Genomic DNA, 24,992 nt, shown 5'->3' on the forward strand with positions numbered 1-24,992 from the left:
GGTGGCACAATCTAAGTGACTGAATTAAGCAAGGGAGCATTGTCCTGCTTACAAGTTCATTTTATTTTAAGACGAAGACTTTGATTTCCAAAGTCGCAGTCTTGCTTGAAGTGCAATGACGCAATCCGACTCAAACTTTGAACTTTCACCTGATTTTATCTTCTCATACAGTGAAACAATAGCAACTACATGTGGTGACAAACATTTTATAAAAATAAATCAATGTTTGAGTTCTGCATTGAATAATTAAATCAGATCCTATAGAACAAAAAATGTTTATTTCACCTGGGCAGGCAAAAAAGATTTGACAACAGAGAATGGAAGAATCTTTCCTCATCAACTCATTGCTCTGTGCTGAATTTGAGACATCTCTGATACAGATGTTTATGCAAATAAAAATCAACATAAAAACAGTCATCCAGGAAAGATTACAAACTTTTAACATTTAAAAAAAAAAAAAAAAAAAAAAAAAAAAAAAAAAAAAAAAAAAACACATTTCATGACTGGAAATATACTGATTTCAAATCACATCTTATTGGCAGTTATAAAAAGCAGGTCCACTGATGATTTTTCTTTACGTGAACTCTTTATGATGTCCAAAAACAAGCATCCAATACAGTTTTGCTCTTGATAGATATAAATGTATGACACAAAACTAAAATGACAAAAACAGAAAATATATACACTGTCCATTATTTCAGTCATCTTCTTCCTCCTGCTTGACCTTTTTTTTCTTCTTTTTCTTTTTTTCTGTTGACTGGGAGAGAACAGAAGTGAGCATAACAAATATGCAACAAAAAGAATGCAAAATTGTCATATCTTTTATGAATAGCCTTTAGACTACCGACAGATTCCTACCTCAGTTACTGCTACCACCTCCTCTTCTTCCTCCGGTTCCTCCGCTTTCTTGTCCTTTTTCTTCTTCTTTTTCTTGGGAGTCTCCTCTGCTGCAGCAGACGTTTCTGCTGCTTCTACAGAACATGTAGGAAAAAGAGCTTGAGCATCATAAACTCCACTGTGGGAAATGAGCCAAAAGATTAGGTTCATTCCTATTCTACCCACCTTCTGTTACTCGTTCCTTTTTGGGCTTTTTGGATTTGACTACCGGTGTTTCGGGCTCTTCAGCTGCCTCCTCCTCCACCTCCTCAAACTTCCTCTTCTTTGACGTGGAGGGAATAGTAGAATCGCCGGATGGATCGTACATTCTCACTTCACTGTGGAGACGCAAGTAAGTACTTAACACCTTTCATATTTACAAGTGGAAATACAGAATATTTGGAAAGGGGCTGTCGGTGAGTATTTACCTTTTGTGCTGGTATTTGTCTGCCTTTGCCATTGCTTTGCCTGTTCCACTGATTCTTCGGATCTGAGAAGAAGAAACAGACAAGATCAGATGACCAGCAGAAAGAAAGCCCAGAGCAGTCAGATACATAAACATTGACCTTTTTAACCAGCATGGCAATAGTCAAATGAGGAAATTATTTGGGCCAATATGTAAAAAAAACTAAGTCAATAAATGCTTAGTAAAAATACTTCCTGGAGGTAACTATTAGCAAAGTTGAGGTGTGAATATTTTTTTAGACCTTGTATCTTTCAGTAACTTATCTGTAGTGTGTATCTGCTGCCAGTGCTACTCCTGACTGACTGAGGAGACCTCTGGAGTTGTCTAAAATAATTTGGGAACTACACTCTGGAACTTTAAGAATGCCTCTTATTGTTATAAAAAAAAAAAATAAATAAAAAAAACACATTTACAAAGTTTTGATGCATTCAAGACCAAAAATTTACTCTTGAGTGACTTTATACAATTTAAGTACATTTCAGAGTGGTACCAGGGATACCGAAAAGGGTATCCCTAAAATCTATTTTCTACTTTTCTACTACTTACTCCTTTCTCCTCCAGCTGGCGCAACCTGGCCTCCAGTTTGGCACGGTTCTCTACTCCCATTTCTGCATTTGTGTCCTCTCCCAGGGCATCGTAGCGAATAGCCAAGGATGCTTTAGCTGCGAGCATTCTAGAGATCTGGACAGATATTACAGGAAACAAAGACCATGTTCATTTTCTAACCACCAGACTGAGGATCATTACCTTGTCCAGTTATGGGTCCTTCTGGACTTACCTTGCCCTTATTCTTGGCAGAGGTCTGGCCCACTAGGGAGGCGTGGTAGATGAGACCGTACTTGGGTGTGTCTTTGCGAGTCTTCAGGGCTCTAAACAGAGCCTTCTCAGCTCCGAGGATCTGCACTGTGGAGGCCGGATGCTTTGCCAGATTCATAAGGGAACCTTAATAACACAGAAACAAGACCGACACGTAAATATGATGCTCTCACCAGTACCAGCTCATTGAGCCTCTTTACACAAGCTCAGATGAGGTAGTGACTTAAAAACATCAGTCATTTTCAGGAAAGAGACATAATGTCGTCATCATCACCGCTTGGCTGGTTTTCACGCCAACGCTCCTCGTTGACTTACCCGCATGCGAGATGAGCCGGGCGCCCACCAGCTCTCCCACCATTACTGTCAGGTTAGGGGCGATCGCCATCATTCGGTTCTTCAAGTAGTCGTACAGCTGAGTGCGGTATTCTGAAATATCAATCACCTATGGAAAAGAAGGAGATACGAGTTGTATTACAACTGCAAGTAGATAATCAAAGAAAATTATCAAAGCAATCCTGTAGTTATGAGCAGCAGCAATCTACTGTGACTGTTCAGATGAGGTAGTGACTGAAAACCCACATTGTTTGTTTCAGGATAAAGACAAATGTCGTCATCATCACAACTGTCACTTGAGCTTTCCAATGTTCAACAGTAAAATACACCAATAAAGTATGTATTGGTGTGATCGCGTAATGACGAAAGAAGAGACAAACCTGATCACATAGGTGCCTAATGTTGCCGATGTCCTGTTCCGACACTTCTGTTCCCATGGAGATCTCAGCGGCCAGCTTAACCTCTGCTTCAATTTCCTCAGGGAGGATGTCTGACAGATCAGAGCCTGCCACGTTTGTGCGATCACCTGGAGACACAATATTGCCACTCAGGAATACGGTCACTGATGCTTTCATGCAAGTATCACAGCTGCTCCAGACAGCATTATGTAAATGAGGAGGAGCTTTAGAATCCAAGACGCTTGGGTTTGGAGGCTACAAATTTGTTACTAACACCCTGCAATAGAAGCTCAAACTGTTGTAAAAAGATTTAGGGTTTTACCAGGCAGGGGTTGGGTAATGAAATGCATTAAAAACTTGAAAATGTAGGATCTGGCTTTTTTTGGCATTCACCCATACTAGGGACTAAAAGCATCTCTGCCTCTGTGGATCAATGTTAACTAATCTAATCTCTTTCAAACCTACTAACTTTGCAAAAGTGCAACACCAAAGTTAAGTGCAAATGCAGACTGTTCTTTACCAATGTGGCGGGCAGCTTTGCAGTATGCCAAATTGTCTGTGACAATTTTTCCCAGCTCAGGAAAGTGCCAGCCGTACCACTCTCTGCAGCGCATAATGTAGTTGTTTAGCTCCTTATCCAGATCATCCAAAAGAGCTGAAGAGACAAAAAGAAATTCTCAAAGTCAGACTGCATACTCTAATAGCCATCACTGTAGCTAATTGGGATGGTAATTCTGATATTCCAAAGACCTATAAATTGAGAAAATATGATTGATAGAAAATAATTAGTTGCAGCCTTATTTATCACTACATATTGTTTTACTGTTTTTCTTACAGCATAAAAAAAATAAATACAACTTACAGATGGCTTGCACAATCATAGTATCCACTTTGTCTGGACTGAACTTCAGCTTGTAGCGGGATAAACTGGAAAATACAGAGAAAAGCTTTATTAATGACTTATTTCCACACATGGCAAACTACTTTTGATCTTCCTACGCCTGGGGAGAGAATGCTGCCTCAGTGGTAGTGACGAATGCTGAGGAAAATCTACAGGGACGTTTCAGACAGCAAGTGTAATCATAGGCAGCGGTCGTATATATATGCAACACCGTATCTGTATATCGTCTACCTGTGAGCTAATCCAAGAGACATGGCACTGATCTCCCTGGGAGGAAGTCCAGTGATGAGGCTCTCCATCTGGCTCCTTATGCATCTCATGAGTTCAGCCACAGCAGGGCTGTAGACACAGCTCAGGTCAAGCTTTTCCTGAAAACCAGAGCCTTTTAGAGCCTCTTGCAGTAACTCTAGCATGCAACGCAGTTATTGAATACTAATTGTGTACATAAATGTTGATCCACTTACTTTAATAACCCCACCGAGTTTTGCATCACTGATGGCCAGCTGCTCGTGAGCTTCCTTAGCAACAACTTTCTTCAGCACTTTCTTCAAACTCTTGCCAATTTTTCCCTCGGTGAGGGCAGTGACAGCTGAGTGGCAGAGGTTAAGAACACTGAATTAAATTAATTCTAATAACTACATGAACTGACGTATTAATACCAGAAAAGATTAAACCGAAAATGCTTGAGGGAATTGTAGTTTACACTAGGGCTGGGCGATATGGAGAAAATCAAATATCACAATATTTTTTTACCAAATACCTCGATATCGATACCGCAACAATATTGTAGTGTTGACTATTGGAGCTTTCACAAAATATTTACACAAAGATTTTTGATAAATAATCACCAGTAATGTGGATATAATGACTAAGTGGGTAAAGGCAAATAATAGAACAGTAAACACAGTTTAAGTTCAGAAAATGACTGTAATGCAGCCTTTAAAACCAGGAAAAGACACCACTTATATCACAATATTACGATATACAAAATCTAAGACGATATCTAGTCTCCTATCACGATATTGATATAATATTGATATATTGCCCAGCTCTAGTTTACACACAATCTAATTCAGTTTAAAAAGTTTTATTTTCTATCATTGCTAAGTTAAAAAAGGGGCCAACTTCCCTTCTTCATCATCTAAACTACCTGCTGACAATGTGGTCTCAGTGGTAGTGACGAGTACTTTGGAATACCTCATGTTTTTTTTTTTTTTTTTTTTTTTTTTTTTTTTTTTTAAATCAGACACTGAAATACATCACAGACCACAGATCAGTTGTATATTAGCTAGTGCACAAAGACATATATCATTACCTGCTAAGGCTTCTGTTGTGTCCTGGAACTTCTCAAAATGCTTCAGTTTCACACTAGCAGAGACAAAACAGTTCACATATTATTCCTCTAACTTAATTTACACGTGCTACACAGCATCACATGCAAACAGCTAGCACATTTCACCTTCAACACTTACATTTTGTTTGCCTTTTCAGGAGTTTCAAACTCCTTATACAGGCTGTCGACCTGTTGCAGTTTGGACTCATCAAGCACCTGAAATATAACAGAAGCTCTCGGTTAGTGGTCTTGCATTAAAAAGGTCTGGGCATCAACCAACACTGGCATGTATGATGAACTCAGGATTTTGGGTTGATAAGATTTACAAAATATTGTACATGCATATAAACGTGTTGGGAGAAGTAACGTTAGAGACAGTCACATAAGTTCGCCTCAACATGCACACGTGGTTACAGGGCCTTCACACTGCCAACCTACATTGGCTTAACAAAAACAGCCATCTAGCGGTACCATCAAAATATTAAATGATACAGTTCACATACCGGAGTACAAATTTTATCATTTCAATATCATTCTGCTCACTATCAGTAAGGTTACATACAGTCGAAGCAACGTGGGCTGTGGTAACTAGCCGCGAGGCTAACCTAAGCTAACTCAAGCACGTTAGCTAATGTGCTGTTAACCTTAATAATTCCTCAATCTTTAAGTGACAAGAGATCAGAAGGGAAATACAAACTTTGAATATTGCATATCCAGCGGCGGTCTCAAACAGCACGAGCATTTTGGCAGCAGTTCGGATACTTTACAGAATGTGTGCGCTCTCAAAGTTGAGAGCCGCCAGGTTTTTCTCGTCACCACGCTGCTGCTCCCTCTCTGTCTGAAACACACGCGGCGAGAGAGATAGAGCACACCGGAAACTGCTGGGTTGCCAAGTCCGCTCTTTCATATCACCCGATATCCGAAATATTTTATAACTGTATCGATATTTCAGCTGATTTAGAAACTACTCCGTATGTTTTGATTTTTCATAAAGATAAAGTATTGCCTAAATGTAGTTTACGTCATGCACATATTTTAACACTGCAAATGTGTGTGTGTGTGTGTGTGTGTGTGTGTGTGTGTGTATATATATATATATATATATATATATATAAAAAGTGAGTTGGCTTATGACAAAACGGCCACCTAACTTATGACGCTACGTATAACCCACACATGGCAACATTTCTAATGTACATTTCTAATCAAGTAGAAAATACATTCCAGACGGGGTTTCTCCTCAACCAGGCACCCCAAGGAAATGAGATCACTGTTAAATCTCGCGAGACGTTTTCGCAAACATACTGGCTGTATATTTTTTGTAACACAGACACACAGTCTGAACATAAGAAACGCTGATGCGGTGGAGCATGGTATGTGCAAGTGGCAATGTGTCAAGAAAACTATCATAGCTACAGGGTGATAACTATCGCCCTTTTTTAGATTCGTTTTTTTTTATTTTGGTTGTGTTCATGTTCACGTCCTTCCTGCTCTCGCGGAAGTGACGAACGTGTGTGTAAACTACACTAGAGCAAAACATGCACATGTGAGAGCTGCGTGGTGAGAAACCTAAATTTACTTCAAATATAACGTTATTTCACTGTCTCCGTGAGCAACGACTTCAGGCACGGAGTATGAATGAACCGGGACACTATCCTCCGCCGGACTTCGGCTGTCCCCCTCCAAACTCCATGCAGCCTTTCCAGCAGCAGCAGCCCCACTCGAGCAGTTTCCACCCCAGCATGTGGAGCTGGGGCGAGACGTCCTCCGAGCCCATCTGGGACTCTAGCGGCCAGGCGGGATGGCATCACGGGGCAGCGACAGGGTTTGGTTTCCCAGCAGGCCGTGGAAACTATGGATCTAAACGTCCACGCGGTGAGTAAGTTAGCCTATAACGCTGATCAAACCCTAACACACATGGTATTATTGCCAGCTTACGGTTTGCTACTTTTCACATCTAGAAAAAGTTAGTTTTGTAACGGATCAAATTTAAATTAGCCAACAAATTTATCTGTAAGCAGCACATTTTATCCTATCACTTGACCTGTATTCTCCTTTAAATTACTTGATATAATTATAAAGGCTATTAACCTACTTAATCAACCGTCAAAATTACAACCAGTGTCATAAATATACTGTAGTTTGAGTGTTATCCCTGTTGGTTTTACAGGCTGCATGAATTCCTTAAGTAATCCAACTAATTTATGCCATTTTACATGAGGAATCCATGTATCTACTTGGTCATCATGGCCATATTACTAATGATTTTTCTTAAGACAATTTAAAAATTTAAAAACACTGTAGGAAAGTATTAAAGGGATAGCCTACTCTGGCAATTTAGTGTTAAAAAATTGCAGTCTCCAAGCCTAAAATGAGATAACCCAGATTACATCACTATGAAGTTTATTTCTCAGACTTGAGAAAGTTCCTTAAGACCACGGAAGACATTACAGGCGGATTAGTACTCCCTATGTCGAGTAAACTCAACTTTGTGTGTCAAATTGGAGTGCCCCTTTTAATAATCATGAAGAAAATACTGTCATATTATTAGGATTGAGTTGTGTGTGTGTGTGTGTGTGTGTGTGTGTGTGTGTGTGTGTGTGTGTGTGTGTGTGGTGTGTGTGTGTGTGTGTGATGCTGTCATGCCTTCAACTTCGGTCTTGCCTTCAGGTCAAAACTTTGATCAGGAATGGCATCAAGGTGGTCATCGAGGTGGAAGACAGAATTATGGAGCCCCTAATCCTGGGAAAAGGGTACCTATCTGATGGAACTTTATCACATAAATCTTGATTTTGACCTTAATAGTGTTTGTCATACAACAGCAGTGCACTGTGCACTGAGAACAAGCCCAGCAACATTAGTGAATTGATGTCTATAATCCACAGCAGAAAAATAAAAAAGAACCAGAGTATTCTCATTTTTGTGACACCTGTGACCGGGGCTTCAAAAACCAAGAGAAGTACGAGGAACATGTTTCTCAACATGTCAAGGTAATTTGATATATTTATCAGGCATGTTTTGCTTTATTTCATGTCAATTATGGAAATCAGTATTCAAATTCTACCTCTATCAAATCTCTTTTGTAGTGTTCTGTACCTGACTGCAGCTTCATGGCTCATGAAAAAATAGTGAGCATCCACTGGAAAAATGTAGGTCAAACAAGTCCCTGTGTATCTGAAACGTATGCTCTCAGTATTTTCCTTTGCTAATATCAGTTATGTTATATCCTGACTGCAGAACCATGCACCAGGCGCAAAAAGGATCAAGCTGGACACACCAGACGAGATTGCAAAATGGAGAGAGGAGAGGCGCAAGTCAGTATTAACAAATAGATTTTTGAAACTGTGGCAGCCATTCTAATTTATATTTGAACTATTAATGACCTCATACCAAAGGATGATTTTCTATGTCGTATATACATACATTTTTCAACTTGAACCAATTTGTTTTTCCAGAAACTATCCAACACTTCAGAATATCGACAAGAAGAAAAAAGTGATGGAGGTGCGGGAGGAGACGGGAGCAGTTCTGGAGACAACTCAGTTTGGGTAAATGTACAAATTTGACCTCTAAATGACATATTTTGCACTGCGTCTTTTTTAATTTCTCTTTTATTGCAAACAAGAGTAAAGGGTATATTTAGACTCATTTACTTTGACGTGAGACCTGGGCTAATCTCATCTAAATCTCAATATTTTATTTACAGACGAATGAGAGGCAGAGGAAGAGGACGGGGTAGGGGCCGTAGCTGGGCTAACAGAGGGTTCCATGGGCAACACCCTCTGGGCCCTCACCCATCAGACAGCAGTGCTACAGAAAGACCTCCACCCCTCACCCAGCCCTGCAGGGACGGGGATCCACTGGGAGCGCTGGCCAGCAGTGATCATGGTGAGTGACTTTGTCTGAAATGGACGGGGCACAGTATTCAAGACTGTAAACAACCACCTAAAATATGTCACCATGCATTTATTGTCACATCTATGTTATTGTTTTGGGTCATCATTAACATCATAGACAAAATCCAAATACTGTTGGTTTGATATTGTCTTCATTTTAAGAAGAAAAAAAAATCAACAAGTAACTGATATGTATTTCAATGAGTTTCTCATGTGCTTCCAGATTCAGACGGAGAGGACCCGGCTCCTGAGTCCAGGACTGGTGTACTGGTTGTGGCGCCTAAACAGATGAGCTCAGCTCTGGGATCCCTGGTGGCCAACTACGGCTCCATGAGTGAAAGTGATGAAGAACCAGAGGGTACGTTTGCCACCATCCTACAGAACAGAATGCGTATTAGTTCAACAACTTTGGTCTCAAGACAAAAAAAACTCCAGACTCCCCTTGGCCCATGAAAAAAGCGTCCCCGTCTCTATTGCCTCTAAAATGTAGTACTTGAATTAGATCAGCACATTTAATGAACTTTATGTACTTCCATGATTCTTGCAATTTTTGGGTTATATCAACATGGTTGAATGCACTTATTGTGAGTCACTTTGGATCAAAGCATCAGCTAAATAAATGTAATGTAGTTATACTATTACTAGAGCAGTGGCATATGCCAGTAGGAATCATTATAAGAATTGGCATACAGCACTAAAATAAGAGTGGCATACCACTTTTTATATCTAGGCACTGCTGGCTGTAATTTTAAATCACACTGTTGAGTTTGTTGTAGGTGGAACGTGAAGTTGACTTGCTAACTGTAAGTGGAGAAGTGTCTTTGTTTTATAATTTGGGGATTCCTTCATGAGTCTGGAAAGTCTGAGAAGTATGGAGAATAAAACTTCCACAGGACTTGGAAGTTCTCAAAATGTTATTTTATAACTTTTTTTTATTGTATTTATTATAAATAGCAAAGACATGTGGAAATTACACTTATTCAGTCTCTATGTAAATAACTGCACTGAGACATCTTTGGCCATTACTTTTTATCTAAACCCCAGATAATAAGTAGTAAGTAGTTTAATTTGACCCAAGAAAGTCTATATTATAGGTAGGTTGGTTTTATTCAGGGTTATATACACATCAATACACAAAATACACATTGGGAAATAGCATGTTGCGGGAAAACCGTTAAAATTGTGTTGTTCTTCTTTTTCCTTGTGTTTCAGCCATCCCTATCCAGAGAGCCAAAGACCTTATACAAGAAAACCAAGCTCTGCTAAATACAATGCCACCAAACTCCCAGGACAGAGGACCCTCTAGAGGCCTGGAAACCTCTTCTATGGTTACAGAGGCTCAGAAAGACGCCCGCCCTAACTGTGCCCTTCACACACCTAACAGCAGAAGAGGAAGATGGGGAAGAGGAGGCAGGGGAGGAAGGGGCGGTAGAGGAGGACACCAAGATACACCGCAGGCCCGTCGTCCCACTCTACTTCAGATGGTAAGATTATACAAGCACATTTTACAGAAGTTTTGAATTGAAAGAATACAATTTAAATGTGTATTATCTAGATAATGCATCTTCTCAGCCCTCCTAAGCTTCCCTATTTTCTTTAACTTTGTTTAGTTACTGGCCCCAGATATTCGCCATGAGAGGAATGTCCTCCTGCAGTGTGTGCGCTATGTTGTCCAAAACAACTTCTTTGGCTTGGAGGATAAAGTCACACCAGCTATCCCAACCGGAGAGCATAAAGGAAGGCAAGAAAAGCCAACCGAAGAAGCCAGGGCTGTGCCTCGGTCTACCTCTCTAGTTGGTGGAGAGAGAAGTTCAGTAAACGTTAGTTATCAGGAGAATTTAGAAAAAAGTAAAGCTGCTGTGGATAACCAGTACTTGCATACCTGCTCAGAATCATCCAAGGATCCTCCTGTGGAGCAGGTTGCAGGGTATTTCATCCAAAATACTAAAGAGACCACTACCAAAGACTGCCACAACCCTTATTTGACAAGCACAGATCAAATCCGATCTACCTCTTATATTTCCGATGATGAAATATGGGAGAGCCCTGGTGCTGTTATGTCCTAAAGAATAATAATTATTTTGTTCTAAGCATAAAAGAGAGATTTTCTTTCTTTCAGAGGTTGATGTTAATTCTTTCAAATTGTTATTTTTCAAGGACTTATTTTGTATGTGATTTGTTTGACTAACAATATCCATATATATATTTTGTAACATGTTGTATACTGAAGAAAGACAACCTTTTTTCTTGTGAAATAAATTACATCAACTCTATAGATCATATTACATTTCTTCAAATGTTTAAATTAATTTTAAGCTTGAGTTATGGATATATGTTTATGATTTGCTATTGCTTGTACAACGTACAGTTGTTGAGTTGAAAATGAAGGGAATCCATATTAATTATGTGTATTTACAGCTCTTTATTATATAATTAGCAGTAACACAAAATGTTATAGGCAGTGTATAAACATCCACTTAGTATTAGGCAAGATGAGAGTTTTGATTAATTTAACTATCCATTTAGCAAATTATTCTGTTACACCTATAGAATGAGATTTCATTCTATTTCTATGGTTACACCATTATAACCAATGGACAATGGATAAAAGCTGAAAAAAAGCGAAGATAAACTGTGAAATGACTTATAATAATGATCAACTGTATTGACACTTGCGGTATCAAGAACATTACATTCCTCTAAAATAAACAAGATACTTCTTATAAAGGTTCTGTTTAAGAGTTTACTTTCCAGTTTCAACAGCGCAGCTACAGTATATACAGTAGGGTGGTGTATTGGCAAGAATCTGGTGATACGATGCGTATTACGATACATGGGTCACGATTCAATATATTGCAATATATTTCGATACTGTGCGTAAGGGGATATATTGGGATTTTTTTAAAGTATCATTTTAGAAAAACTAATATTTAAAAAATTACGATGTTCATAAAAGTCAAAGAAGTTTACTTTAGGTAAACGATTCAGTACACAGAAAATCAAACTGCCAGTTTGGGATTGTGGTTCACATGTTCTTAGTGAGCTAATGTTTATATGCTAAAGTAGGCCAAGTTCAGCCATAGCTACGTTGGTAGCCTCTAGCAAAAAGTCAGGCACTGCTAGGTACTGTTAGGCACTGTTAGACACTGCTAGGCGAGGACACTAGTGGTGCGTCTCAGCATAGCCATCTAGCGGTAGGGGGTTTAAACACAACATAAACATGAACCACTGTCTTACATGAATATTTTTGAACGTTATATATATATATATATACACACACACACACACGGTATAAAAAAACAATATTGCCTTTTTGATAATCAATAAAGTATTGCAAAATAAAATATTGCAATAATCAAGTGTATAGATTTTTCTTGCACCCCTAATATACAGATTTGTTGCCTAGAAACCACCTGAGCTTTTAACTTCTGTTTAGTCTCAAACACTTGGCCAGCAACAGTAAAGTTGATTATCGGTATGCAAGTCAACACAACTGCATGATAATTATTTCACATGTAATGAGAAGAACATTATATTTGTGGCCTCTGTAAGTCAGTACTTGGTCATATAATCATATAAGTCATATAATGACTGGGAGTTGTGTTAAGAGTTAACCCACTGTTTGTAGAGTTCAGCAATGTGGAAGCTGGACAGTCTTTACAAGACTACATTCACGGCAACACATTTTGGGAAAGCTTCAGAGAAAATTTTAAAAATCAAGGGCAACTTGACTTGGTTAAAGGTGCTCAAAGACGTTTCGTCTCTCATCTGAAAGACGGCTTCAGTCTTCAGTCCCGACTGAATGGGAGGGAAACTCAGCTATTTAACCTCTGTGTGGTCGTTGTCAAGATTATCGATACTGCTTCGTTCGTCAGTGCTCCTGGTTGTTGTAACAACGCCATTATGACCATCGACCATCGGTGGCTTTCTCACATGACGCCAAATGTGAGTTTTCGTTTAGCATCCTGGGAAGAGATGATGGCTGTTAACCTGACGAGCCAGATGTTTGTTTTTTACACAAACCATCTGAAAAGCTTTCATTAAAAACTATGTAAAATGGGCAGGCACTTTAACAGAAAAACTCCTAGCAGGGGATTGGATGAACCATCCATCTATCATGTCAGCCACTGTTGTTTTGAGCGAACAGCTAAGCCGTGGGTGTCACACAAACCTAACCACGCCCGTAGCTGCAAGTACCTTCTCATCGAATGCTGATTGGTTCATAAAGCTGGTAGTTCAGACACAAACGTGTTACTTGAAGCCTGAGAAGATGGATTTTTGTGTGATACGTGATCTCATGAATCTTACCTGATCTCGTGAATCCAGATGCCGTGCAAGGTAAGCTGGCTGTCCTTTCATCTCTTCTTTTTCTCTTCATCTCATATATGAAGTCATCATCTCTGACGACAAATGCATGGTGGACTGCATGAGAAAGAAATCATGTAACACACTGAATTGTACTGTACTCCTGCTAAATTAAACCAGCTTTCTTTTATAGTACGAGTGGAGTAAAGACCATACTTGAAGGCAGCTTAATTTTATTGAGAAAGAGAAAAAGAAAAGACGAAGGGACTGTGCTTTGTTGTTGCTGGAAACAGCTGTTACACAAACTCCGGGCAGTTCAGTGCTTGTGTTTAATTTTTTACCCTCATAGTGTTTTAAAATGTTCTTGTAGCAGCGATAGAGACAGGGATGTTTCCTGTTTCCTACTGTGCGGGACTCTCACACCGCCTCAAAGCAGACTGACAAGTCTGATTGCTGGTTACATAATTGGCCACCACAGTGTGATGTCGGGTTGCGTTTCTCCAAAAGTTGACTGTGTCAACTTTTTGTTGCAGGGCGCTGCAGGCTTTTTCAGCTCCCCCCTGTGGCACACACCGCCGCAGCCTAAACGCGCTTCCCCCATTCAAAATGAATGGGCAGACGTGTTTTGTCGCACTGGCTGACGACCGATGCAGTCAGTGTAAATGCAGGCTAAAGTAGGGCTGTGCAATTAATTGAATTTCGATTTCAATTTCGATTTTGGCTCCCAACGATCACCAAAATAGTATAATCGAGAAAAAACAATTATTTTGCCATGTTCTGTTTTGCAAGACCACTCTTATTTTGTCTTGTGTTCTGAATAACACGCGCATGCGCACATCCGCCCCTCCCGAAGCCATAAACTCTCTCAGCCTATACAGTCAGGGAGGCAAGTTGTGTGCATATCCTCCGCTGGAATATAAAAACTCGCAAATAAAGATGGCAGCCACAGCAGCGTTTTGGTGAGAAAAAAAGGCAAAACCAACTTGGTTGTCTGGGAGCAGCTAACGTTAGCTAACCCTGCGGCTGCGTTCCCTCTGCCACTGCCTCCCCGCTGTAGTAAACTTTGTATTCTCCTGACACGCTGTATTCACTTACTTAAAAGTTTTTCCAGCTTAGTGGCGGTGCATATAGGCATACTGCTCAAAAACAACATGAAAAAACATAGTAATGTTCCCTCAGCATTTAGTTTAGTTGTTAAACTGTATGTAAAATGAGCAGGGACGTTAAATCAGCTGTTTCACGTAACGTTACTCTAAGGTACCGCCTATGTGCTGGATTTTTCCTTAGTAAATAAGCAACATTATTTTTGTCACAATGTTTAGTAATGAAAGTAGTAGTGGTCATAGTGATTGAAAATGTGATGTGAGATGCACAATGTGTTATGTATCTGGAATTGTTCATTAGCTGTGTAAATTATGTGTGATATCTGTAAAGCTGAACCGACTCACAAAATAGAATTTATTCTGATCCAAAGACTCTTTCTGTGAGATAAAGGACACTAACAGATTATACCCTGGACATTATCCATTATATCCAAAGGTTAATGAATAATCGTGTTAAATAATCGTGATTTACATGCCTGTCGCACCAATAAGGCCCACAATGCAGCCAAAACAAAAATTTAATTTTTATTTAACATACTTGCTCAGGTAAACATGTTGTATGTGTGACTGCAGATAATTAAATAACAAAAGACTTGCCCCGTGTGAGGCTCAAACTCACGACCTTCAGATTATGAGACTGACGCACTGCCTACTGCACCGAGGCCTGAAAGCCAACCACACCGATCAATTTTTTTCATTCTTAGAATTAGCTACAGTCAGAACCGCTAAAAATAGCACTACCCTGCCATCCTCTCCACCGGACTGAACACAATTTATTGGCTTAGAATTACGGCAACAATCGCTAAACACACTGCAAACTCACAGTCCTCTCTTCCCGATTTACAGCCCCCCTCTCTTGGCTTAAAATAACTCACTGTTGTCGGCTACAACCGCTGAACAGGTTACACTGATTTAACTAACTATATAAAAGACTTCACAGATACAGTATTAGGGGACCACTAAGGCCTATATAAAAGAGACTTCAGATACAGTATTAGGGGACCACTAAGGTCTATATAAAAGAGACTTCAGATACAGTATTAGGGGACCACTAAGGTCTATATAAAAGATACTTCAGATACAGTATTAGGGGACCACTAAGGTCTATATAAAAGAGACTTCAGATACAGTATTAGAGGACCACTAAGGTCTATATAAAAGAGACCTCAGATACAGTATTAGGGGACCACTAAGGTCTATATAAAAGAGACTTCAGATACAGTATTAGAGGACCACTAAGGTCTATATAAAAGAGACCTCAGATACAGTATTAGGGGACCACTAAGGTCTATATAAAAGAGACCTCAGATACAGTATTAGGGGACCACTAAGGTCTATATAAAAGAGACCTCAGATACAGTATTAGGGGACCACTAAGGTCTATATAAAAGCATCCAAAGAGCACCATGTCATGGGACCTTTAATATCTGATGATGAATTGGGGTAATTTTTCGGGGTCCAAGCCCGAGTCTGCAAGAACCGTTCGCACAGCAGGGCTGTGGAACCCTATTGTTTTTCTAAGGATACATTTTTTTCCTCCTCCTCCATCATCATTATTCTTCTCCGCCTAAAACTCAGACTACAGCCTAAACCATACATGGTGGGGGGTTGCCATTTTCAGGACTGGTCTGAAACTCCGCAAGAACCTCAGGCGCAACAATTGACCCACTTCACTTCCACCACTTTAAACAACTTTAAATGTACAGGGTAGATGGACAATGGGCCCTGGACCACACCTACCAAAAGTTACATATGTGGACCACTAGGTAGCGCTATAATGTTTTTTTTGCCTTTAACTCCCACATTACACATCGCACATTGAATAAAGCTGAATCACTATTATATAGGCCACGCCCATTTCCGCTCAAAAGTTTTTTCGCAATATCGTGCAATACCAACTTTTTCGAACTCGTCCTAGGCCGTGCGACCGATCTGCACGAAACCTGGTAGATAGCATCTCCAGATGGACCTGACCAAAAGTTACTCAAGGAATTTTGCTACGTTAAAGTATGCGCATTTGACGACCAAACTAATTTTCCTAGCTAGCTACTAAACACTAACTTTATCATATCTCTGCCAAATTAAATGTTATCAGCAAACGACTTGAGATCCTTGTTCAACATCTCACTACGATGCGCTGTACCAAATTTGGCGTATATCAGCCTTTAGGGGGCGCTATACGCAACGTTTATTTGTTTTGGCCAATAACTTAATGCATTTCAATGGGAAATTTGCAATTGCAATATCTCTGCCACAGTAAATGCAATCCACACGAAATTCTCGTTTGCATGCCGCTCTGAGAATCTGTACCAAATTTGCCGAAGATTGGCCATTAGGGGGCGCTATAATCAACGTATAAGTGTTTTGGCCCTGTTAATCAATGTTAAAGGAATATTTGCAATGGGAATGTATCACAGACCTTGCAGCTCACACTTCTCAATATTTACTGATGTTTACCTCCTACCGTTACGTTTTGGTTTTTGCTTTTGTGTGCTTCCCTGGTGTTCTACAAAGAACAAACTTCTTAACCCACCTGACAAAGTTTCTACAACCTTCAGAGTGGACAAATGTAACTCTTTTCTCCCACTTTTTCAATCCAAAATCAACACCATCCATAGGCGCTGATACCGTGCAATTAAACATTGCAGTTGGTGCTGAGTGGAGCGTCTGTCATAGTGTGATTGGTTATGTTGGTGTCATTGATTCTTAATTTCCCACGAAGCTGCTCGCGGTTACGTGCCAGTTAATCTTTTCATCTCCAATCCTATCTGTATTTGTGAGAAGTGGCGCTGTCCTGAGTTGAAAGCCTACTTTATGGCTAAATTATCGAGTTAATAGGCGTGTGTGTTCGCATTGGACGCTGTCCATTTCTTAAGGTTCTGAAATGCAGACAATTTTGGACTACTTTTTTTTTTTTTTTTTTTTTTTTTTTTTTTTTTTTTTAAAAAGGGCTTGCGCCTGTGAGCACCCACGGACGAAAAAATAAATCTGTGCCTATGACACCATTTACAACAACCTGACCACCTCCCCTGCTCTTTCAACCACCACACCTGCCACCACACCCTCTCAGTCACTCTCTCATTTCTCTCTGCTGTCCCCTATGGTCAGGGGGGGTTAAGAGGGGGTTTGTTTATTGTAGAGAATTGTTAAAGGTAGTCTGTATATGCATGGAGATGACCTGTTAACCACTACATTTGCAATGGCAGAGTACCATTGTGCATCAAAACTCTCGATATTCACTAATGTTTGCCCCCCACGTAATGCTTCAGGTCGTGCATTTAGTGCATGCCTTTTCTTCATTCCTGTCCTCACACTCCAGCAATGTAACAAAACTGTGTTGCATTGGCCGGGAATCGAACCCGGGCCTCCCGCGTGGCAGGCGAGAATTCTACCACTGAACCACCAATGCTCACTTGCAAACTTCAAAAGCAGCTCCGCCCACTTCACTGACAAGACATGAGGGTTCTTCAAGGTCTTCAAGGACAGAAAGTGCAGTTTAGAGATCCTTCTCCCTGCCAGTGTGGAGGGCTCGACATTAAGGCTTGTCTGCTTGTCCGGGACAAGTGGATTTTTTGTAGGGCAAGTGGAAGAGAAATTTACTTGCCCCAATGGACAAGTTAAAACAAACAAAATAAAATGCCATGTTACTTCACATTATGTGCCACTCATTACGTCTATGTTGCCGATTTGAAACAAATACAAAATGGCTCGCCTGAAAGCACGGCGAGCCAGCCAATGTTAGTTAGCTAACATTAGCTTGCTAACTCTGCCTTACCGTTACCCCCTCGCCACATCGTTCACAGAAAACAAGCCGAATAAAGCTGTCACTCGTGGCGATAGCAGTGTGTCACCGCAGATAACTCCAGGCGAATACATAACAAAAGACTTGCCCCGTGTGAGGCTCGAACTCACGACCTTCAGATTATGAGACTGACGCGCTGCCTACTGCGCCAACGAGGCCCAAAAAGCAGGCAGACAAATCATCAAGTGCTTTTGTTGGACATGAACATCAACTACTGGTTGTCCTTTATACAAAAACCTAGCTTTAAGTGTAACAAAAGTCTGTTGCATTGGCCAGGAATCAAACCCTAGCCAATGCCCCCAGTCTGTGAACAGCATTGCCACAGACCCAGCGGAGCAATGATAATCCTTTGTCATGTGAAAAGAGTGTTGCATTGGCCGGGAATCGAACCCGGGCCTCCCGCGTGGCAGGCGAGAATTCTACCACTGAACCACCAATGCTCACATAACGAATGGACGTGGGTTGCCGATTCTAAAAGTCTTCTCCTGTTCGTAGTGTCCTGAGTAGTGTCCCGGGACACCCAGACACTGTCCTGGCATCAAAAACTGTCCTGTCCTGTTAGTAGTAGTCATGGGCAGCAAAACTGTCCTGTTAGTATTGTCCTGAGTAGTGTCCTGGGACAGTGTCTGGGAGTCACAAGACACTCCTCAGGACACTACTCCTCAGGAGTAGGACAGTTAGAGTCATGGGAGTCACAGTACAGTCAGACACTGTCCTGCCAGCAACTGTCCTGTCCTGTTAGTAGTGTCCTGAGGAGTGTCCCTAGACAGTCAGACACTGTCCCAGGACAGTCAGCCTGATAAATTACTTGCTCAACATCATGATTGATAAACGTCCTTTTTTCCTCAGCAGCTATCACAGCATCCCTTTTCTAGCATTATTAGCCAAAATTGCTTTAGTTCAACTAAACTAACGCTAGCTAGTAAGCAACAAATGAAACCTCTTCACACAAAACAGCATGTTTTTCAATTTTCAATATTGACCGAAATAATTGTGATTATATTTTTTTCCGGAATCGACCCCCTGTGTCACTGCAGATAACTCCAGGCGAATATGTAACAAAAGAACTGCCCCGTGTGAGGCTCGAACTCACGACCTTCAGATTATGAGACTGACGCGCTGCCTACTGCGCCAACGAGGCCCAAAAAGTAGGCAGACAAATCATCAAGTGCTTTTGTTGGACATGAACAGAAAAGACTGGTTGTTGCTTTAAGTGTAACAAAAGTCTGTTGCATTGGCCGGGAATTGAACCCTAGCCTAGGGCCAGGTCAAATGACAGTTTTTGTTGTGTTGTGCATGAACAATTAAAAAGGGGCGGAGCCAAAACATGTAAATGTCTCCTCGTTAGTATAGTGGTGAGTATCCCCGCCTGTCACGCGGGAGACCGGGGTTCGATTCCCCGACGGGGAGTGTTTCCCTTTTTAGATATCTATACTTACACCATCTAATCAATCTAGACAATTTCTCTGAAAAAATACACAACTAAATCAACAAATAAACAACTTTTCTGAAATCTAGGCCATCAGAATTTGTACATCTCAATAGGTGTCCATCATAAAATTTGCATTTTAAGACTTCAAAAAACCTGTACATAACTGTGTCTAAATATTTCGTAAATTGTGGCTGTAACTAAAAACTAAAATCAAGTAAGTCTGGAATGAAAAGCTGACGAATGATATGTATAGTACAATAAATAAATTAAATATATAATCGGCCAATTCCGGTCACCAGCCGGTCAATCGGTGCATCTCTAATAAATGTTGACTCGGATCACATCATAACATAGCGTATTACAGTAACTCTCCAAACATTTAGTGCGGCTGCAGAAGAAAAACCCTCCTTTAATCAAGAAGAGGTTGGAGTAGCCCCTCACACTCCAGCAATGTAACAAAACTATGTTGCATTGGGCGGGAGTCGAACTCGGGCTTCCCGCGTGGCAGGCGAGAATTCTACCAGGGTAGGAACGGTTCACAAAATTCACCGTTGACTGAAAACTCAGATTGGACAGATAGTCCAGCTAGCTGTCTCGATTTACCCTGCAGAGATCTAAGGAGCAGTTAACCATATTCTTCATAAATCAACCGGAGTTTAAAATTACAACACAAAGAATGCAGAAGGTAACGGACATGCAGCCTAAAAGAGGGACATCAGGTGGAATTTCCAGCAGCACCAGAACAATCCCGGAAGTGGAACGTCGTGGATATAGACTAGTCCTGCCCTAACAGGTGCAACAAAGAAACTCAGGAATCAATCAGTCTAAACACACCCACACAGTCCTGGGAAGAGGTCTAATCAGCCAGGTTAAATGAAAACACCTGTGTAGGTGTTCAGGGCCTTTTAATAAAATACTTTACCTGACACAAGATAGCATTAGTATTCAGTATCAGAACGGTCACTTCCACGGAGCCCCGCTAGGGTCAGCTGAGAAAAAAAAACTAAACCGTGCGCACAGAATAAAAATCTGTTCCCTCGATTTCATATCTCACCACCGGCTGCTCGTAGAGACCAATGTTCTTTCTCCAGATTTGAGGACGGCTCATTTTGATGAAAATGAGTTTCTAGCTCGTTGTTAACCTTACTATGTTAGGAAAGATGCGTCGTTTGTGAGTTAATAACATTTCGCTATAGAGTAATTGATCCCGGAAGTTGGAATCTGTGAATATCTTTCTAACTTTGCTCACGTTTAGCGTATCTCTTTAAGAGAATAGCAGGGCAGGCATGTGTGAATGCTGGGTAGTGTATGGTAGAGCGAGTGAGAGAATGAGAGAGTGACGTCGTAGCAAGTACCGACTCTAGAGGCATAGTGGGAGAAACAAAGTGTCTCCCCTGTGCTTTCTGACAGATAACTCTCCACTCTCCATTGACATGTATTGCGTGAAGGTGCCTCCTCGTCAATTTTGTCTGCTAGTCATCAACAGAAAAATGCCTAAAAGCTGCTGTGTGGTGATATTAACTACCAACAATAGGGATGTCCTGATAAGCTTTTTTGGCCCCCGATCCGCTTTTTTAAATATTGAATATCTGCCGATACCTCGTCCTGATCAGATACTTATAATAGAGCTGCACACCGTTTTTTGTTGTGCAAAAATAACTAAGTAAACAAAGATATTAAAATATCTTCAGCTTAATACATTCAACTTAGTGCTTCGTTCTCTCAACACCAAAACAGTTCTCTTTAGGATCCCAGCAAACCCCCAACCAAAGAATAAACAGTCTCAAGTTCCCCGCTGGACAACTACACTTAGTGACGGCTCCTGCACTTAATAGTCAATCTTTGATAAAAACTAAACTTAGTGACGCCTCTTGCGCTTAGTAGTCAATCTTTGATTTTCTTCTTGTGTTTACCGATGTCGGCTCCAGGGAATAACGGCCTGAAAGCGTGGTTTGCTGGTGCAAGCTACGAGACACTCTCTGAATGGACACTGGTGAGTGGCATCCAGGCAGTCTGTGGTGCAGGGCGTGTGTGATTAAAAGAGGCGATCGCTACTAGGGCTGTAACAGTGCACTAATCTCACGATACGGATTGCATTCTTTGGTCTGTTCTGTGACATGTCGAAGTGCAACAACAAAATGCAAAAATTGTGTTGCATTGGCCGGGAATCGAACCCGGGCCTCCCGCGTGGCAGGCGAGAATTCTACCACTGAACCACCAATGCTCACATACTATGGTTACCCATCCTTTTTTTTTTTAAAATAGGTTCTAGTCCACTAATATATGTAGAAAAACAAATTGTGCTAAGCCTAATGTACAGAACAACTAAAATATCACTTATACACATTAAATCACAATTTACTATAGAGGGGAGAATGTAGAAAAAAGTATTGCGCCCAACGTGGGGCTCGAACCCACGACCCTGAGATTAAGAGTCTCATGCTCTACCGACTGAGCTAGCCGGGCCTGCTTCACAACGAAAAGCTCAGTATTTTTATAATGTCACATACTATTATCTGTACCAGCCAACCAGATAGATTGAATCAGAGTAGCGCAATAAGCTACACTATGGTGAAAAACAACACTGGATCGTTTGGGAGAATGTTGGAAATTAATTGTGTAAAACACAATAGAGTATAAATTATTAGTACATGTGTGTATATGGTCAATTCGGTAGCAAAACAAGTGCCCCGTGTGAGGCTCGAACTCACGACCTTCAGATTATGAGACTGACGCGCTGCCTACTGCGCCAACGAGGCTCCGAATACAACTAAGCCGGAAGTGTTTAAATAGGAACTAAGAGAACGTTATTAACACTGCTGCAAAGAGGAACCACATACTAATTTACAATGATATATACGGATATTCTCGCTCCCACTGTATCGCCTGCCTCTATCAGCACTGTACACAAATGTGATATAACTTCGGTACAAGGGTACAACACACTTCAGAGTTCAACTTCAAAACGCAACGCTATTTAAAAAAGTAAACAACAATTATATACACATTAAGGCTGTTGGAACAAATTCCGAAAGTCGAATATAATTCGAATAGTATAAAAAAATAGTAAAAAATCATGCTGAAAATACTACTGGTCGCAGTGTGCGTGGTGGAAAATAATGTAAACAAAGAGCGCGTGCCAGAAATGCAATGCGCCATGACGTAGATTCCCTTCAAGGCCAGGCTGATGTTGGACGTCCATCTAGTGGACAGAACGTGTAACAACAACCACGTGCTTGTAGGGGCACTGACAATGTTTAGCCTGAGTAGAGTAGTAGCCTACATATTTGTAACAGGCTGCATATGAGCATTACATATTCAAATAGTATTCGAATATATAAAAAAAAAATAACAAATGGAATTCGAATGGTATTATAGAAGAAGACTGACAGCTCTAATACACATTAATAAGTAAGTAATAAATAGTTCACGCATTGGCCATTGGCAATCCATTTTAGTCAACCACCCGTATTAGCTTTTAAGATAACGTTAGCTGCTCGCCCATGACGTTCAACCTATCTCAAGGTTGTCTGATCATTTTTCCGATAATGCTTCGTTTGCATATTTAAACACCTGTAGTGTCTCCCCTTAACGTTTAAAAATTAGCTAGCTAGCTATCTTACACGCGCTTTTACATGGGAAATACAACCAAAGATTCTCTATTAACCGTCTCTGATACAAAAAAAGTCACAAAAGCAGCATGGTTCATAAGGTTAATGTTATTAAGTTGAAAGTTACTCACCAAGTGGCCGCAAAAACGTCGCTGAATTGAACACCTTTTTTTGCTTCGTTTTCCTCCATTGTCCTCGGCAAAGCTCGATGTCCGAGGTCCGTTTCTGATAAAAGTGTTCTGCGGGTCCTGTTACTTCACCACAATCGCTTATAATCCCGATAATTTATACCTTGAAACATGAACTTTACCGAAAATATTAAACTAAACGGTAATATCTGCGAGGTGACTAGCTAGGTTATTCCTCCGTCGTCAGTCCAAGAAGTGAAGCGACCTCTAGACACCGAGGCGCCTCAATTAAGCTGCAGCCAATGGGAGGAGGCCAAACATGATCCGATGTCACGAGCTGAACTCATGCGAGCTGTGTGCACAATCGCACCACGATAAAAATGTTACAACAGTGGCATCAGTCTGACTACATTATCAATTGGCTAATAAAATATTATACATTGCATTGTGACCCAGACTAATATATTGCAGTATATCAGTTTTCAGACTTTTTACTTTTGAAGGGGTCATTAGACTCTCTCGTCAACGCTTGATATCGCGAGAATCGAGCTTCCGTGCAAGATTGATCATACATACCTAAAGTTATATCAATAAAGGTTTGTGAAATGCTGGCTCAATTGTATACTTTCATGTTAGTGCATAAAAACCAGGAATGGTTTCAGGAGCACATTTTATCTGGAGTGATGGCTGGATAATCAGTTATGAACAAAATTCAGACATGCACCAACTGAGAGCCATATTTAATAATTTAATTTCACCATGCATAAACCATATAGAAATACTTTACAGCAATGACAATAAAAAAAAAAGACATTTCATGTTGCAAAAAAAAAAAAATTATAAATCAAATGTCACAGATCACTGAAGGCTCACATGTTATCATCGGGTTAGGCTGATGGTAGTTAGTACAACATAAAGTCAACAAAACAGTTAAAATAAAGAACACATGAAAAACAAAAATCAAGATTTGTTAGAAAAAATATTGATGTTACTTTTATGTTACATCCATTTTGCACCCAGCAATGGATGGGTGCGCTTGATTTTTTTACAGCCCTAACTCTTTGCTTGGTGAATTGGGTCTGGTGGGTCGTCACTGCCCTGCAAATGAAGCGCACTAGGAATAGGAAATCAGTGACCCCCGACAGAAATGGGGGTAGAAATTAATGAAAAAATGGGGTTAGTGTGTTAGTTGAGGTGGGGGTAACATGCAGAAGGCATTCACTTAACACCTCTACCCTTTTCAAATAGCACTAGTTAAAAACAAAAAAACATGGCAAATACACTCCTTCATATTACAGATGATCAGCAACATCATCCCACAATTAATACTGCTTTCATCACATCAGAGCACGGTCAAAACATTACAGCAAACCTTTGCCATGTTTAGCCAGTAGCACATCTTCACAAATCTGGAAGAAATTAAGTCATATGTATGGCATTTGATTACAATAACTTGTATTTAGGTCAAATCTAATTTTGACCTAAAAAAAGAAGAAGAAAAAAAAAAGATATAAAAAAGTGTTAAATAAAATCAAACTGGCTGTACTTATGTGTAAGCAATATTATTTCTCACAATTTCACAGTTGTATCAT

At 40.4% G+C, this 24,992-nt stretch overlaps 2 protein-coding genes, 1 long non-coding RNA gene and 10 other non-coding genes across 13 annotated transcripts; 2 read left to right on the top strand and 11 right to left on the bottom strand.

Annotated features, from left to right (window-relative positions):
- Positions 1-136: 136 nt before the first annotated feature.
- nop58 (NOP58 ribonucleoprotein homolog (yeast)) lies at positions 137-6,021 on the bottom strand. Its single transcript, XM_028572065.1, has 15 exons — positions 5,821-6,021; positions 5,263-5,339; positions 5,106-5,158; positions 4,255-4,379; positions 4,022-4,158; positions 3,752-3,816; positions 3,410-3,544; positions 2,872-3,017; positions 2,474-2,600; positions 2,121-2,284; positions 1,889-2,023; positions 1,305-1,366; positions 1,063-1,214; positions 859-971; positions 137-757 (listed from the first exon to the last, which is right to left on the bottom strand). The coding sequence occupies exons 1-15, from the start codon at positions 5,863-5,865 to the stop codon at positions 698-700; spliced, it is 1,596 nt and encodes a 531-aa protein (XP_028427866.1). The 5' UTR covers positions 5,866-6,021; the 3' UTR covers positions 137-697.
- LOC114551297 (small nucleolar RNA SNORD11B) lies at positions 2,358-2,440 on the bottom strand. The gene has a single exon (XR_003691890.1). It is a non-coding gene; the product is annotated as a small nucleolar RNA SNORD11B (small nucleolar RNA).
- LOC114551295 (small nucleolar RNA SNORD11B) lies at positions 2,703-2,786 on the bottom strand. The gene has a single exon (XR_003691889.1). It is a non-coding gene; the product is annotated as a small nucleolar RNA SNORD11B (small nucleolar RNA).
- A 361-nt stretch (positions 6,022-6,382) lies between the features above and the next one.
- nufip1 (nuclear FMR1 interacting protein 1) lies at positions 6,383-11,292 on the top strand. The gene is made up of 10 exons (XM_028572053.1): positions 6,383-6,998; positions 7,794-7,876; positions 8,009-8,113; positions 8,210-8,272; positions 8,361-8,437; positions 8,579-8,671; positions 8,830-9,011; positions 9,243-9,377; positions 10,232-10,503; positions 10,630-11,292. Exons 1-10 carry the CDS (start codon positions 6,758-6,760, stop codon positions 11,083-11,085), a joined length of 1,707 nt encoding a protein of 568 aa, XP_028427854.1. The 5' UTR covers positions 6,383-6,757; the 3' UTR covers positions 11,086-11,292.
- On the bottom strand, positions 8,717-23,877 carry LOC114551045 (uncharacterized). The gene is made up of 3 exons (XR_003691810.1): positions 23,404-23,877; positions 13,328-13,441; positions 8,717-9,394 (listed from the first exon to the last, which is right to left on the bottom strand). It is a non-coding gene; the product is annotated as an uncharacterized LOC114551045 (long non-coding RNA).
- On the bottom strand, positions 17,766-17,836 carry trnag-gcc (transfer RNA glycine (anticodon GCC)). Its single transcript has one exon. It is a non-coding gene; the product is annotated as a tRNA-Gly (tRNA).
- On the bottom strand, positions 18,315-18,387 carry trnam-cau (transfer RNA methionine (anticodon CAU)). Its single transcript has one exon. It is a non-coding gene; the product is annotated as a tRNA-Met (tRNA).
- On the bottom strand, positions 18,599-18,669 carry trnag-gcc (transfer RNA glycine (anticodon GCC)). The gene has a single exon. It is a non-coding gene; the product is annotated as a tRNA-Gly (tRNA).
- Positions 19,298-19,370, bottom strand: trnam-cau (transfer RNA methionine (anticodon CAU)). Its single transcript has one exon. It is a non-coding gene; the product is annotated as a tRNA-Met (tRNA).
- trnad-guc (transfer RNA aspartic acid (anticodon GUC)) lies at positions 19,568-19,639 on the top strand. Its single transcript has one exon. It is a non-coding gene; the product is annotated as a tRNA-Asp (tRNA).
- Positions 21,815-21,885, bottom strand: trnag-gcc (transfer RNA glycine (anticodon GCC)). Its single transcript has one exon. It is a non-coding gene; the product is annotated as a tRNA-Gly (tRNA).
- Positions 22,055-22,127, bottom strand: trnak-cuu (transfer RNA lysine (anticodon CUU)). The gene has a single exon. It is a non-coding gene; the product is annotated as a tRNA-Lys (tRNA).
- Positions 22,348-22,420, bottom strand: trnam-cau (transfer RNA methionine (anticodon CAU)). Its single transcript has one exon. It is a non-coding gene; the product is annotated as a tRNA-Met (tRNA).
- Positions 23,878-24,992: the final 1,115 nt, after the last annotated feature.

This window comes from Perca flavescens, chromosome 24, assembly GCF_004354835.1.
Source record: "Perca flavescens isolate YP-PL-M2 chromosome 24, PFLA_1.0, whole genome shotgun sequence".
In the NCBI taxonomy this organism is placed as follows: Eukaryota; Metazoa; Chordata; class Actinopteri; order Perciformes; family Percidae; genus Perca; species Perca flavescens.